Here is a 16694-nt window from a genome sequence, read left to right on the forward strand (position 1 = left end):
TGCTGGATCCTATGGTAGTTCTATTCCTAGCTTTTTAAGGAAGCGCCAAATTGATTTCCAAAGTGGTTGTACCATTTGACATTCCCACCAGCAGTGTAGAAGTGTTCCAATCTCTCCACAGCCTCTCTGACGTTTATTATTTTGTTTTTTGGATTAATGCCAGCCTTGTTGGAGTGGGATGAAATCTCATTGTAGTTTTGATCTGCATTTCTCTAATGGCTAATGATCGTGACCATTTCCTCATTATCTGTTAGCTACCTGAATATCTTCTTTAGTGAAGTGTCTATTATATCTTTTTTCCATTTTTTAATTGGGTTCAATTTGTCTTTTTGCAGGTGAGTTTTTGGAGTATCATGTAGATTCTAGAGATCAGGTGCTGATCAGAAATATCATAGCTAAAAACTTTTTCCCAGTCTGTAGGTAATCTTTTTACTGTTTTGGTGAAGTCTTTGGATGAGCATGGGTGTTTGATTTTAAGGAGCTCCCAGTTATCTAGTTTTTCTTCTACATTCTTTATATAGTTTTGTATACTGTTTATGCCATGTATTAGGGCTTCTAACGTTGTCCCTATTTTTTCTTCTATAGTCTTTATCGTTTTAGATTTTATATTTAGGTCTTTGATCCATTTTGAGCTCGTTTTTGTGCATAGAGTGAGGTATGGGTCTTGTTTCATTTTTTTTACAGATGATTATCCAGTTTTGCCAGCACCATTTGTTATAAAGACTCTCTTTTCCCCATCTAACTGTTTTGGGGCCTTTGTCAAATATCAACTGCTCATATATGGATGGATTTACGTCTGGATTCTCAATTCTGTTCCATTGGTCCATGTATCTGTTGTTGTACCAGTACCAGGCTCTTTTGACTACTATGGGGGTATAATAGGTTCTGAAATCAGGTAAAGTAAGGCCTCCTACTTTGTTCTTCTTTTTCAGTAATGCCTTATTTTTCCGGGGCCTCTTTCCCTTCCATATGAAATTGTGATTTGTTTCTCCATCTCATTAGAGAATGTTGTTGGGATTTGGATCAGAATTGCATTAAATGTATAGATCGCTTTTGGTAGAATAGACATATTTATAATTTTAAGTCTTTCTATCCATGAGCAAGGTATGTTCTTCCACTTACGTAAGTCTCTTTTGGTTTCTTGCAGAGGTGTACTGTAGTTTTCTTTGTATAAGTCTTTTACATCTCTGGTAAGATTTATTCCTACGTATTTTATCTTCTTGGGGGCTACTGTAAATGGCATTGATTTGGTGATTTCCTCTTGGATGTTCTTTTGTTGGTGTAGAGAAATCCAACTGATTTTTGTATGTTTGTCTTGTATCCCGATACTCTGCTGAACTCTTCTATTAGTTTCAGTAGTTTTCTGGAGGATTCCTTAGGGTTTTCTGTGTATAAGATCATGTCATCTGCAAATAGAGATACTTTCACTTCTTCCTCGCCGATCTGGATGCCCATTATTTCTTTATCTAGCCTAATTGCTCTGGCTAGGACTTCCAGCACAATGTTGAATAAGAGTGGTGATGAAGGGCATCCTTGTCTGGTTCCCGATCTCAATGGCAATGTTTTCAGGCTCTCTCCATTTACAATGCTGTTGGCTCTTGGCTTTGTATAAATGCCCTTTATTATGTTGAGAAATTGCCTTCTATTCCTATTTTGCTGAGAGTTTTTGTCATGAATGAGTGTCTGTGTCAATTGATAAAATCATGTAATTCTTCTGTTTTATTTATGTGGTGGATTACATTAATTGTTTTTCTAATGTTGAACCATGCCTGCATACCTGGTGTGAATCCCACTTGGTCATGGTGAATTATTTTTTTGATATGTTGTTGAATTCTATTGGCTAGAATTTTGTTGAGGATTTTTGCATCTACATTCATGAGGGACATAGGTCCATAATTTTCTTGTGGTGTCTTTACCTGGTTTTGGTATCAAGGATATGGTGGCTTCATAGAATGAGTTTGGTAGTATTCCGTCCTTTTCTATGCTCTGAAATACCTTTAGTAGTAGCGGTGTTAACTCTTCTCTGAAAGTTTGGTAGAACTCTGTAGTGAAGCTGTCCGGACCAGGGCTTTTTTGGGGAGGGAGTTTTTTGATAACCTTTGCAATCTCTTCTTTTGTTATGGGTCTATTTAGTTGTTCTACCTCTGTGTTAGTTTAGGTGGGTAGTGTGTTTCTAGGAATTCATCTATTTCTTCTAGGTTTTCAAATTTGTTGGACTACAGTTTTTCATAGTAATCTGATATGATTCTTTTAATTTCAGTTGGGTCTGTTGTAATATCGCCCATCTCATTTCTTATTTTGGTTATTTGCCTCCTCTCCTGTTTTTCTTTTGTCAGTTTGGCCAATGGTTTATGGATTTTGTTGATTTTTTTCAAAAAACCAGCTTTTGGTCTTATAATTCTTTCAATTGCTTTTCTGTTTTCTGTTTCATTTAGTTCAGCTCTAATTTTTATTATTTGTTTCCTTCTGGTGCCTGTGGGTTTCTTTTGTTGCTCTCTTCCTATTTGTTCAAGTTGTAGGGATAATTCTTTGATTTGGACCCTTTCTTCTTTTTGGATGTGTGCATTTATTGATGTAAGTTGGCCTCTCAGCACAGCTTTTGCTGTGTCCCAAAGGTTCTGATAGGAAGTGTTTTCATTCTCACTGGATTTTCTGAATTTCTTTATTCCATCCTTAATGTCTTCTATAATCCAGTCTTTTTTGAGCAGGGTATTGTTCAGTTTACAAGTGTTTGATTTCTTTTCCCTGCTTTTCCTGTTATTGATTTCCACTTTTATGGACTTATGGTCAGAGAAGATGCTTTGTAATATTTCAATGTTTTGGATTCTGCTAAGGCTTGCTTTATGACCTAATATATGGTCTCTTCTAGAGAATGTTCCATGTGCACTAGAAAAGAAAGTATACTTGGTTGCTGTTGGATGGAGTGTTCTGTATATGTCTACGAGGTCAAGTTGGTTGATTGTGGCATTTAGATCTTCCCTGTCTTTATTGAGCTTCTTTCTGGATGTCCTGCCCTTCACCGAAAGTCGTGTGTTGAAGTCTCCTACTGTTATTGTGGAGCTGTCTATTTCACTTTTCAGTGCTGATGAAGTTTGTTTTATCTATCTTGCAGCCCTGTTATTGGGTGCATAAATATTTAATATGGTTATATCTTCTTGGTGTATTGTCCCTTTAATCATTGTATAGTGTCCTTCCTTATCCTTTCTGATGGATTTTACTTTAAAGTCTATTTTTTCAGAAATTAATATTGCCACTCCTGCTCTTTTTTGATTGTTTGCTTGATATAGTTTTTCCATCCTTTGAGCTTTAGTTTGTGTTTCCAAGTCTAAGGTGTGTCTCTTGTAGGCAGCATATAGACAGATCTTGTTTTTTAATCCATTCTGCCACTCTTTGTCTCTTTATTGGTGCATTTAGTCCATTTATATTCAGGGTGATTATGGATAGGTATGAATTCATTGCTATCATTTTGATCTCTTTTTGTGTGTTGACAGTTTCTTTTTCCCACTTGATTTTGTGTGCTGAGTAGATTGTCTTTATGGATATTGTCCTTTCCTCATATTTGTTGTTGTTGATTTTGTTTCTGCTGAGTCTGTATTTTTCCCTTGTATTTCATTTTGTTGAGTAGGATAGTTTATCTCCTTTATGGTTACCTTATTATTTACCCCTATTTTTCTAAATTTAAAACTATCTTTTATTTCTTTGTATCACCGTATCTTCCTCTCCGTATGGAAGGTGTATGATTACATTTCATAGTCCGCCTTTATTATTTTAATATTGTCTTCTTTTATATAATAACATCGCTGTTACCCTGTTTTGGGGTTTTTTTTTTATAGTCTTGGTTTGTTTTTTTGGATTTCTCTGTCTGGGTTGACTTCTGGTTGCTCTGCCCAGTGTTCTAGTCTTGGGTTGATTTTCTAACCAAAAACTCCCTTTAGTATTTCTTACAGTTTTGGTTCATTTTTTACGAATTCCCTCAACTTGCGTTTATCTGGAAATGTCTTAATTTCACCTTCGTATTGAAGAGACAGTTTTACTGGATATATGATTCTTGGCAGGCAATTTTTTTCCTTCAATTTTTTAAATATGTCATTCCATTGCCTTCTTGCCTGCACAGTTTCTGCCAAGTAGTCCGAGCTTATTCTTATTGGCTGTGCTTTGTAAGTGAGTTTTCATTTATCCCTCGCTGCTCTTATAATTGTCTCTTTATCTTTGGTTTTGGCAGGTTTGATTATAATATGTCTTGGTCACTTTCTTTTAACATCTACCTTACGTGGAGTTCTATGAGCATCTTGGATAGATAACCTTCTCATCTTTCACAATATCAGGGAAGTTTTCTGCCAACAAACCTTCAACAATTCTCTCCGTATTTTCTGTTACCCCTCCCTATTCTGGTACTCCAGTCACTCGTAGGTTATTTCTCTTGATAGAGTCCCACATGATTCTTAAGGTTTCTTTATTTCTTTTAATTCTTTTATCTGATTTTTCTTCAAATATGTTAGTGCCAAGTGATTTATTTTCGAGTTCAGACATTCTAGCTTCTACTTGCTCAGTTCTGCTCCTCTGACATTCTATTGAGTTGTGTAATTCTGTCATTTTATTGTTAATCTTCTGAGTTTCTGATTGCTGTCCGTGGATTTTTCCAGCTTATTAAACTTTTCATTATGTTCCTGAATAATCTTTCTAATTTCTTCAGTTGCTTTATCTGTGTGTTCCTTGGCTTGTTCTGCGTATTGCCTCATTTCCTTCCTGATGTCTTGAAGGGTTCTGTATATTAAACTTTTGTATTCTGCATCTGTTAATTCCAGGAATGCACTTTCATCTAGAAGATTCCTGGGTTTTTTGTTTTGAGAGCCTGTTGAGGTGATCATGGTCTGTTTCTTTATGTGACTTGATATTGACTGTTGTCTCTGAGCCATCTATAAGTTATTGTATTAGTTTATGCTTGCTTACTGTGTCGTAGCTGCTTCCTTTGTTTTATTTTGGTATACCCCTATGGGTTGCTCGAGTGAGCTAGCTTGATTATTTTTGCCTTTGGAGCTCTGGTGTCCTGTCCTCAGCTGGCTAGAGCTGTTATCAGGTATATCAGTCTAGGAGTCCATTCAGTTTTCTTGTATGAATTCAGTTCAGGTTTCCAGGTAGCTGATCATCAAGCGTGTGGTACAGGCTCTGTCCTACAGTCTTAGAGGGGCAGGGGTGATTGGCATATATACTGGTATCTGATTGCAGCAGGGGGTCATGCTCTGAACAAGGCAGGGGGCTGAGAACCAACCCCCACGTGTCTCTGAGGAAAACGTGTCTCTGTTCCCTAGAGCGTGCTGGTGGGTGGGTTCTGCAGAGGGACCATGGGCACCGAAAGTTTTTGGTTGTAAGGACTGGGAAGTACCAGTTATCTTTGGACCACTGTCGCAGATGTCTGGGTGACCTGAGTGGAGCTACCAGTCCTTAGGTCCCTGATTTGTGTAGGTGAGCACCTTATTTAATAGGCAAAGCAATGTCAAATGTCAAACACCCACCAGTCCACCACACAGCTGAAATGGTTGGAGTCTGCCAGCAAAGGCCTATTCTCCCAAAATAGGCCCACACAGGTCCATGCAGAAGGGAAAGGTGCTCAAGGTCCACAGATGGTTTATGCCTGTACAGGAGCCGCTTCTGCCCTGAGCTCCCCCAGTTAATGGAGCTAGCAAATTATCTTTTCCCCCCAGTTGCAATTTTTGTCCTTCCCCAAGGCTGGGGGGATGGCTCTAGGTGCTCTCCAGGGTCTATCTCAGGGCCAGGGATTCAGCCACTGAAGCTGGCTTGGGGGTGGTGGGGGTGCAGTAAAATACACGCAAGTACTTAGCTTGTGCCGAGAGCACCGTTCTCCTCAGGTTCCAGAGGTGTGAGTGGGCTGTGTGGCTGGCTGCTTCTCCCTGAGGAAACTGCGGCCGAACACTAGTATCAGCCCGCTGCCGCCCCGGGAACGGTGCCGGAGGGCTCCCCGCTATTCAGTTCCAGTAACTCCTCTTCACTTCTGAACGGTCTCTTCCTCCCCCTGCCCCTCATTTCGTTGTCTAAGCTTGCCTTTGATGCTCAGGGCTCCCAGCTTGTCACAAACATACTCATTTCACTTAATTTTTCGGGTCTTTGTTGTAAAGAGGGCTCGCTGGGAGCGTCTGTCTATTCCGCCATCTTGGCTCTCCATCTTCCATATTTTTGGCAAATTTCATCCTCAAGTAGTTTCCTAAGGGAAAAGGTCCATGGGAATAATTTGATGAGCCTTTATAGCGTGTCTACAAATGCACTGGAAGCACTCAATCATTTATGCCAGGAAATTTGGAAGTCAGCTACCAGGACAACTGACTGGAAGAGATCGATATTTGTGCCTGTTCCAAAGAAAGGTGAGCCAATGAAATGTGGAAATTATCGAGCAGTATCAAGAATATCACACATGTGTAAAATTCTGCCAAAGATAATTAAAAAAACAGTTGCAGCAGTATATCAATAGGGAACTGTGAGAAATTCAGGCTGGATTCAGAAGAGGACGTGGAACCAGGGATATCATTGCTGGTGTCAGATGGATCCTGGCTAAAAGCAGAGAATACCAGAAGGATGTTTACCTGTGTTTTTTTTTTTTTTTTTGGACTATGAAAAGGCATTCGACTGTGTGGATTATAACAAATTATGGATAACGTTTCAATATGGATAACAATGGGAATTCCAGTACACTTCTTTGTGTTCCTGAGGAACCTGTACATAGGTCAAGAGGCAGTTGTTTCGACAGAACAAGGGGATACCTCATGGTTTAAAGTCAGGAAAGGTGTGCATCAGGGTTGTATCTTTTCACCATACCCATTCAGTCTGTATGCTGAGCAAATAATCCAAGAAGCTGGGCTGTATGAAGAAGAACAAGGCATCAGGATTGGAGGAAGACTCTTTAACAACCTGCGTTATGCAGATGACACAACCTTGCTTGCTGAAAGTGAAGAGGACTTGAAGCACTTACTGATGAAGATCAAGGACCACAATCTTCAGTATGGATTACACCTCAGCATAAAGAAAACAAAAATCCTCACAACTGGACCAATAAGCCACATCATGATAAACGGAGAAAAGATTGAAGTTGTCAAGGATTTCGTTTTACTTGGATCCACAATCAACCCCCATGGAAGCAGCAGTCAGGGAATCAAAAGACACATTGCATTGGGCACATCTGCTGCAAAGGACCTCTTTGAAGTGTTGAAAAGTAAAAGTTGTCACCTTGAAGACTAAGGTGCACCTGATCCAAGCCATGGTATTTTCAATTACATCATATGCATGTGAAAGGTGGACAATGAATAAGGAAGACGGAAGAAGAATTGACGCCTTTGAATAGTGGTGTTGGCAAAGAATATTGAATATACCATGGACTGCAAAAAGCAGAAACAAATCTGTCTTGGAAGAAGTACAATCAGAATGCTCCTTAGAAGCAAGGATGGCGATACTGCGTCTTACGTACTTTGGACGTGTTGTCAGGAGGGATCAGTCCCTGGAGAAGGATGTCATGCTTGGCAAAGTACAGGGTCAGCAGAAAAGAGGAAGACCCTCAATGAAATGGATTGACGTAGTGGCTGCAACAATGATCTCAAGCATAACAGCAATTGTAAGGATGGCACAGCACCGGGTAGTGTTTCATTCCATTGTGCATGGGGTCGCTATGAGTCAGAACCAACTCAACAGCACCTAACAACAACAGTAGTATTCCCTTGTGTGAATATACCATAACTTATCTGTTCATCTGTTGATGGGCACCTTGGTTGCTTCCATCTTTTTGCTAGTAAATAGTGCTGCAGTGAACATGTGTGTGCATATTATCTGTTCGTGTAAAGGCTCTTATATCTCTATGATATATTCCAAGGAGCAGGTTTGCTGGATTGTATGGTATTTCTATTTTTAGCTTTTTAAGGAAGCTCCAAATCGATTTCCAGAGTGATTGTACCATTTTATATTCCAACAAGTAGTTTATAAATGTTCCAGTCTCTCCACAACTTTTCCAACATGTATTATTTTGTGCTTTTTGAATTAGTGCTAGCCTTGTTGGGGTGAGATGGTATCTCATTGTAGTTTTGATTTGCATTTCTCTAATTGCTAATGATCGTGAGCATTTCCTCATGTTTCTGTTAGCTGCCTGAATGTCTTCTTTGGTGAAGTGCCTGTTCATACCCTTTGCCCATTTTTTAATTGAGTTGTCCTTTTGTTGTTGAGGTTTTGCAGTGTCTTGTAGATTTTAGAGATTAGACTCTGATCAGATATGTTGTAGCCCAAATTTGTTTCCCGAGTCTGTAGGTTGTCTTTTTCACTCTCTTGGTGAAGTCTTTTGATTAGCATAAGTGTTTGCTTTTTAGGGGCTCCCAGTTATCTAGTTCCTCATCTGGTGTTTATTCATTGTTAGTTATGGATTGTATTCTTTTTATGCTATGTATTAGGACTCCTAGTGTTGTCCCTATTTTTTCTTCCATGATCTTTATCGTTTTAGATTTTGTATTTAGGTCTTTGATCATTTGGAGTTTGTTTTTTTGCACGATGTGAGGTGTGGCTCCTGTTCCATTTTTTTCAGATGGATATCTAGTATCGCCAGCACCATTCGTTAAAGAGACTGCCTTTTCCCCAGTTAACAGACTTCGGGCCTTTGCCAACATCAGCTGCTCATACGTGGATGAATTTACGCCTGGATTCTTAATTCTGTCCCATTGATCTGTGTATCTGTTGTACCAGTACCAGGCTGTTTTGACTACCGTGGAGGTATAGTAAGTTCTAAAATCAGGTAGTGTGAGGCCTCCCACTTTGTTCTTTTTCAGTAATGTTTTATTTATCTGGGGCCTCTTCCCTTTCCGTATGAAGTTGGTGAATTGTTTGTCCGTCTCATTGAAAAATGCCTTTGGAGTTTGGATTGCAATTGCATTGTATCTGTAGATTGCTTTGGGTAGAATAGACATTTTCACAATGTTCAGTCTTCGTATCCAGGAGCAAGGTATATTTTTTCACTTATCTAGGTCTCTTTTGGTTTCTTGCAGCAGTGTCTTGTAGTTTTCTTTGTATAGGTCTTTTATGTCTCTGGTTAGATTTATTCCTAAATATTTTATCTTCTTGGGGGATATTGTAAATGGTATTAATTTGTTGATTTCATCATATACGTTCTCTTTGTTGGTGTAGAGGAATCCAACCCACTTTTGTCCGTTCTTGTTCATATAGTCCAGCTTTTCGGATTATTTGCTCAGCATACAGATTGAATATGTACGGTGAAAGGATACAACTCTGATGCACACCTTTCCTGACTTTAAACCGTGCAGTATCACATTCTGTTTGAACGACTGCTTCTTGGTCTACGTACAGGTTCTTCATGAGCACAATGAAGTGTTCTGCAATTCCCATTCTTGGCAGTGTTATCAAAAATTTGTTATGATCCACACACTAGATTGCCTTTGCATAGTCAGTAAAATACAGGTAAACATCTTTCTGGTATTCTGTGCTTTCACCCAAGATCCATCTGATATCAGCAATGAGATGTTTCATTCCATGTCCTCTTCTGAATCTGGCTTGAATTTCTGGCTGTTCCCTGTCAATGTACTGCTGCAAGTGTTTTTGAATTATCTTTGGCAAAATTTTACTTATGTGTGATATTGATATTATTTAATAATTTCCGCATTCTTTTGGATCACCTTTCTTTGGAATGGGCACAGATATGGATCTCTTTCAGTTGGTTGGCCAGGTAGCTGTTTTCCAAATTTATTGGCATAGATGAGTATCTCCAGCACTGTCTGTGAACCCAGGAATACCCCCACACCAGGACAGCCCACTGATTCTTGACAAAGGTGCAAAAGCAAGTCAATGAAGAAATGATAGCCTTTTCAAGAAATAGTACTGGAGTAGTTGAATATCCATAAGCAAAAACATCAACCTTATGCATTATATAAAAATTAATTCAAAATGGATAATTTTAAATGTAAAACCCTAAAACTTTCAGAAGATAATCTGGGACAGAATCTTCAGGATCTAGAACTTAGTGAAGAATTCCTAGACATGACACCAAAAGCACTGGCCTTAAGAGAAAAAAAATAGATAAATTGGTCTTGCTTAAAATTAAAAACTTCTGCTTACAAAAGACCCTGTTAAGAGAATGAAAGAACAAGCTACAGACTGGGAGAAAATATTAGTAAGTCTCATATCTGATAAAGGACTCATTTAGAATGTATAAGGAACTCTGAAACTCAACAGTAAAAAACAAGCAAACCACTTAGAAAATGAACAAAAGAAATGAACAGATCCTGCATGGAAGAGGGTGTATGGACAGTAGATAGCACACGGTAAATGTTTATCATCACTGGCCATCAGGGAAATGGAAACAGAGACCACGATGAGACACACACTACATTTCTGTTAGGACAGCTATAAAATAAATAAATAATAGTGAAAATACCAAATGCTGACAAGGACACAGAGCAACAGGATGGAGGAGGGCGTGTGGATGGCGAATCGCGCACGGTAAATGTTCGTCATCACTGGCCATCAGGGAAGTGTAAACAGACAACGATGAGATACACACTATGTTCCTGTTAGAACAACTGTAAAATAAATAAAAGATAGTGAAAATACCAAATGCTGACAAGGACATAGAGAAACTGGATTTCTTACACATTGCTGATGGGAATGTAAAATGGTCCAGTCATTCTGGAAAGTAGTTTGACAGTTCCTTAGAAAAATTAACCACCACATCAGCCAGCAGTTGCAATCCTGGGTATTTATCCCAGAGAAACGAAAACCTAAGTCCACATAAAAACCCTTCCCTGGTAGTTCTTCGCAGCTGTATTTATAATAGTCCCAAACTAGAAACAACCAAACTGTCCCTCAGTAGATGAATGGTTAAAAAACTGGTACTTCCATACCATGGGATACTACTCTGCGATAGCAAGGACTGAACTATTGATACGTGGCAGCAGTTTGGATAGATCCCAAGGGCATTATGCTGAATTTAAAAAAGGCAGCCTCAAAAGTCACAAGCTGTATGATCCCATTTATAGAACATTCTTAAAATCACAGAATTGTAGACATGAAAACAGATTAGTGATTCCCAGGGGTTAGGGAGGGTAGGGAAAGTGGGGTGGCTGTGACTAAAAGGGGTAGCAGGAGGGAGGTCTTTGTGGCGATGGATTAGTTCTGTATCTTAGAGGAATCTCAATGTGATAAAATGGGTTAGAAATACACGCACACTGTCAGTGTTAATTTCCTGGTTTTGATATCATGTTGTTATGTAAGATGTAACCATGGGAGAAACAGGGTGAAGAGTATGCGGGACTTTCTGTAGTATCTTTCCAGCTCCCTGGAAATGTTAAAAATAAACTTAAGGCGACAACCTAAATATAGCGTAAATTCAGACAGGAGCAAAAGCCAAATGTTGTGCCTTTTGACATCTTCGGGATAAATCCCGTTGCTGTCAAGCCAATCCCAGCTCACAGTGCCCTATAGGACAGAGGAGAACTGCCCTAATAGGATTTCCAAGGAGTGAGTGGTAGATTCAAATTGCCGAGTTTTTGACTAGTGGCCATAGCTCTTAACTACCGCACCACCATCTTCAGGGATGGATACTGGCATAGATATTTAGCTCTCTACTTGCACGTCCAGAAAGGATGATTGCTGACTGTACTTGGTGTTTAATCAGTTACTACGTTACAGAAATGGCAAACTGCTGTAAGAAAAAACCAGGCTTGTCAGCCCAGCGCCAATGATCTGTTCTTCACCACAGATCCTACAGACACTACCAACGCACGCAATGAATACAAGACCCTAAAGAAGTCGTGACTGAGTATCATGCTGCGTAGACCCAGCTCTTCCTCTGTGGCATTTTCATGTTTTTGGTGTTCCATGTGCTCGTAGGCATTTTGTTGTTCCAAAATGTAGGTGCATGAGGAAAGTGTTTGCATATTTGAATATAAATTCTAACTGAAGAGTGTGGCCATCAACATAGTGTATGGTAGGTGCCATCCTGCAAAGCCTTGTTTTGAGTTGGACGAAATAGCACCCTTTTTGGCCATGCCAGCCTGATTTTAGTTTGAAATATAGATCAGGCATCACCAAGCTCATTTCTCACAAATGTCTGTCCAGAAATTTTTCCCTGATAATTGGGGTAACAGTGTTGTTACTATGTAGTAAGCACATAGTATGCGCAAGGCACTCTTGCCAGGACTTTATATTGATTATCTCATTGAATTCGCTCAACAGCCCCAAGATTGCACTAGCCTTATCTCTGGTACAGAGAAGAAACTGGCTTAGAGGGGTTAGTTAGGTTGAGCAAAGTTGCACAAGCTGTATGGCTGGAATTTCAGGCCAGGGCACCCTGACTCCACAAATATGTTTCACTGTTCTGTTGTTTTGTTTTGAGGTGGCAGCGAGGATGGGGTGGGGGTCGGGGGGGGGGGCGTGCCAGTGCTTGCTTGCTTTGCATTCTGCCCTCAGTAGCAACCTGGTTGCTTATAAGAACCCAGTTCCCCTTCTTACCTCATTCAGGCCTCCTTCAATACCAGATTTCATCGGAAACCCTACCTTAGCTTTGAGGATGGCAGAGCTGTCCAGCGTTTTGTGGTTCTTCATACTTTGATGGTGTTCGCTGCCCTTGAGCTGGCGCCCCAGTGGCAACCCCATGCACGACTAGATTGAACTGTTGTGATACAGGGTTTTCGTTGGCTGATATTAGGTCTCCATCAGCACAGTTTGGTCTTTCTTAGAAAACAGACATAACTTATATAGGGTATATTGTTAATCTTGTTCGTAAATGCCTTCGGGAAATCAATCTGTTTTATTTGGAAAGCAAGGGTAATAGTAGCGAAGCAAAACCAAGGCTCGTTCTCAAGTAGGTGATTTGATTAATAGCTTGTCTCTTAATGATGCCGTAGTAGCGATAAAGGACGGACGGCACAGCAGAGGTGTTTCTCCTTCGTAGAAGTAAGCCTAGTCTTGTGATCCTCCACTGTGCAGCTGGGCAGACCCTTAGGATCACATTGCAAGGTACAGAATTGAGAATTTACAAATACCTGTGGTTAGATTTAGATACAAACGTTTCAGTTCCTCTGAAGACAATTAAGCAACTTACTTTAAATCTTTTATTTAAAACATGGCATTGTTCCCAAAGTTACAAACATGCTTTTGATTTTTGTAAAATCCGCTTGACATTTGTGAGTACGTGAGTAACGTGATGTGCTGTAAGGAGCTTCTGTAAATTGATCTAATTTCTTACTCTCTCTTCACAGGAATATATTAAAGGAATCTGTGAACCCGAACTAGAAGAAAGAGAGTGTTACCCCAAAGCCATGCACTGCATTTTTGTTGGGGCACAGAGCCTGTTTCTGAAGAGCTTGATTCAGGATACCTGTGCCGACCTCTGCATTCTGGACATTGGTCTTGTTGGCATCAGAGGGAGTGCCGAGGCCGTGGTCATGGCGAGGAGTCACATTCAGCAGTTTGTAAAGCTCTTTGAGAATAATGAGAACCTACCCAGCAGTCACAAGGAATCAGAGGTGAAAAGGGAATTTAAACAATTCGTTGAAGCCCGAGCAGACAATTATACCATGGACTTGTTGATTTTGCCCACTTCCTTGAAAAAAGAACTTTTGACTCTCACACAGGGTGAGGAGAATCTGTTTGAAACAGCAAATGATGGTGTTACTGAAGTGAGAGATTCTAAACAAACAGAGTTTACACAGAATGCTGCAGTGGGGCTGAATATTTCCAGAGATGAAATTGTTTTGCAGGAAGATGCCAGAAATAAAGCTGGCACTCCTGTTTCTGAGCTTACAAAACAAATGGACACAATCTTTGCCAGTTCGCCCGATGAACTTTTTGTTCCAGTAAACGGCCTCCCCCCAGATGAAGAGGCGCTTTCCAAAGACAGAATTTGTCACAAAAGGAGATCTTCTGATTCTGAAGAAAGACATACCAAGAAGCAGTTTTCTTTGGAAAACGTTCAAGAGGAGGAGCTTTTACGTGACGGTAAGACATCAGCCAGCAGTGTAATCATTGACCTGTCTGGTTCTCCTGATTCCGAACATTTAAGTCCAGATGGAAAAGACACTACTGAGGAAATGGAATACAACATCCTCGTAAACTTTTTTAAAACCATGGGCTATTCCCAGGAAATTGTTGAAAAGGCCATTAGGGAATTTGGGCCATCTGCTGAACCGTTGCTGCTCTTAGAGGAGATTGAGAAAGAAAACAAAAGGATCCAGGAAGACAGAGAAGTTTCACCTGGTGCTCTGCACCCAGAGACCAACAAAACCAAAAACAAAGGTGTCTGCAGCAGCGTAAGTGAGCTTACGGTGGATTCCACTCCAAAGAAGACGCAGACTCAGACGCAGCAAAATACAGTAGAAAAAGTTTCTCAGCTACTGTTCAAAGTGGAATCAAAACCATGTACCTCAAATTGCAAAACTGATACTTTCAGAACAGTGCCGACAGAACAGAAACAAACCTGGGGTTCAAACCAGAGCTACACTTGTAACGCAGACCTTGAAACTGATGGCCCTGCACCCTCTGTCACCCCGTCAAGCCCCAAAGAAGCGGTCAGTTTTGTTTCAAGGGGAGCTTCAGGTCATCAGCCCAGAATTCCAGTTCTGCAGCCCCAGGCAGAGCCCTTCCTTCCAAACAACACCAAATCTGCCTGTGGGGGCCGTTCAGGGTGTGGCAGCTCCCCGGCTAAGCCCAGCTGTCCAGCCCTTTCTCCACCCATGCGGCTGCCCCAGCCACCACCTTCGGTTGCTGATGCGAGGCTGGCAGGACCGTCCGATCACGTTGATTCCTCAGTTACAGGGGTTCAGAGGTTTCGAGATACTCTGAAAGTCCCCTACAAGCTGGAATTAAAAAACGAGCCAGGGAGAGTGGATTTGAAGCACATCGTTATAGACGGGAGCAACGTCGCAATCACGTAAGTCCACTCTGCACATTACCTTATCATTTTAAATGGGGCTGTAGCCAGTGTCTCAGAATGACATGTGTTTATAGGAACTACCCTTTGCATCTGTCCTTGATCTACAGCCTTACCTGGATGGGAGGAGGGGGCGTGGGGGAGCTAATCTGTAGCCTTACCTGGATGGGAGGGGGGGTAGGGGAACTAATCTACAGCTTTACCTGGATGGGTGGGTGGGGGGCAGCTGGTCTACGGCCTTACCTGGATGGGGGGGAGCTGATCTACAGCCTTACCTGGATGGTGGGTGGGGGGGGCAGCTGGTCTACAGCCTTACCTGGATGGGAGGGGGGGGTGGGGGAACTAATCTACAGCCTTACCTGGATGGGTGGGTTGGGGGCAGCTGGTCTACAGCCTTACCTGGATGGTGGCAGCTGGTCGGGAAGGCTTTGTCATACCATTTTCCAGAGCTGTGAACAGTGCTTCACCCTGCTGCCCTTCTAAGCCAGAGATGATAGAAAATTCAGCTCTTCACGCTGCATTGCCCAGTGATAAGCAGTATAGAGATTTCAAATCATTAGATTCCTGATAACTGTGAATACCACTAGGCTCTGAGTATGAGCATGGAGCTCAAGGTAAAAAAGCCTTTTTTCTGGCAGAATGGGCCCGGTCTCTGGCCATGAGTGTGCAGTGTGTGTGGTGCTGATAGGTGAGCTGTGTTTCCCTAACGTTTCTGCTGGCAGGTGAAAGCAGCTTCTATTCTAATGAAATCAGTCTGTTTGAGCTCTGTTGTGGGCTTCTACTCTTACTGAAGTTGTGTATATTAGTTTTTAATAAAAAGAGTTAAACAGGTGCTAAGAAGCCTCTCTTGGGATCCCTCTTACGATTCTGATTTTACACCTGTGGTGTGGTATTGGGTTTCTTCTCTAGGGGCAGTTTGATATAGTGGTTAGGGAGAGTGTGAGAGTGATGTCCGAAGCTTCATCCCACTGTGGACCCACTGTTGGAACTTGAGCGGGTACCTTAACCCTTGTGAGTTTTAGTTTCCAAGTATGGTTTGTCATGACATTGCAGCAGCTGCGGAGTGAAGCCTGCTGACTTGGAAGACACCTTCAAGCTCTAGTAGCCACAGATCAAGAAAAGGAGCACTAGGCGTGGGCAAGGAAGACATTGCCAAACCTTAGAAAAGTTCACCTGAACTGCTGAGTTTCTGTGTGGCCTCTCTCCGAGGACTTTTACAAGATTCGTTAATGCCAAAGTTTTTAGGAATACTGGGTGGGGTTGAAAAGTAAATCTTACAGAAATACAGTAAGACCTGCATAAGCTGGAACCTCTGTAAGGAGGAAACCTGTCAGAGAAGGAACACCCGAACACTTTCCACTAAAACATAGAAAGGTGGTAAGACTGCACCCTGTCAAAGGTGGAATACTTGTGAGACCTGGAAAAATGAGGCAGTCCTGTTGCGTTCCAGCTCTCACAGGTTTCACTGTATATAAGCGCTTATTGTATGTTTTTTTATTTATTGTCTTGTTCGTCTTTTATTGTGAGACTTTACAAATACACAAGACATAGCAGTACAATGAATCGCACGTGCTCATCACCAAACTTAAAGTTAGCAGCTCATGGCCATTCTTGTTCCATCTGCACCCTGCCTACTGTCTTTCCCTGCGTTATTCTGAGGGAAATCTCAGTTTTATCATTTCATTCAAGATACTGTAGTATACATTTCTAAAAATATAAGGACTCGTTTTTTATGTTTTGAATGAATTACTGATTCTGTGTTTTGCTG

The 16694-nt window shown here is 41.1% G+C and overlaps 1 protein-coding gene across 2 annotated transcripts in view; it reads left to right on the forward strand.

The window, feature by feature from the left end:
• N4BP1 (NEDD4 binding protein 1) overlaps nucleotides 1–16694 on the forward strand; it is a 69645-nt gene that overhangs the window by 36483 nt on the left and 16468 nt on the right. For both annotated transcript variants that reach the window (XM_049863927.1, XM_049863926.1), the window contains exon 2: nucleotides 13257–14926. In XM_049863927.1, the coding sequence (XP_049719884.1) occupies nucleotides 13257–14926 (1670 nt within the window). The remainder of the gene's footprint in view (nucleotides 1–13256; nucleotides 14927–16694) is intronic.

This window comes from Elephas maximus, chromosome 21 (genome assembly GCF_024166365.1).
Source record: "Elephas maximus indicus isolate mEleMax1 chromosome 21, mEleMax1 primary haplotype, whole genome shotgun sequence".
Classification (NCBI taxonomy): domain Eukaryota; kingdom Metazoa; phylum Chordata; class Mammalia; order Proboscidea; family Elephantidae; genus Elephas; species Elephas maximus.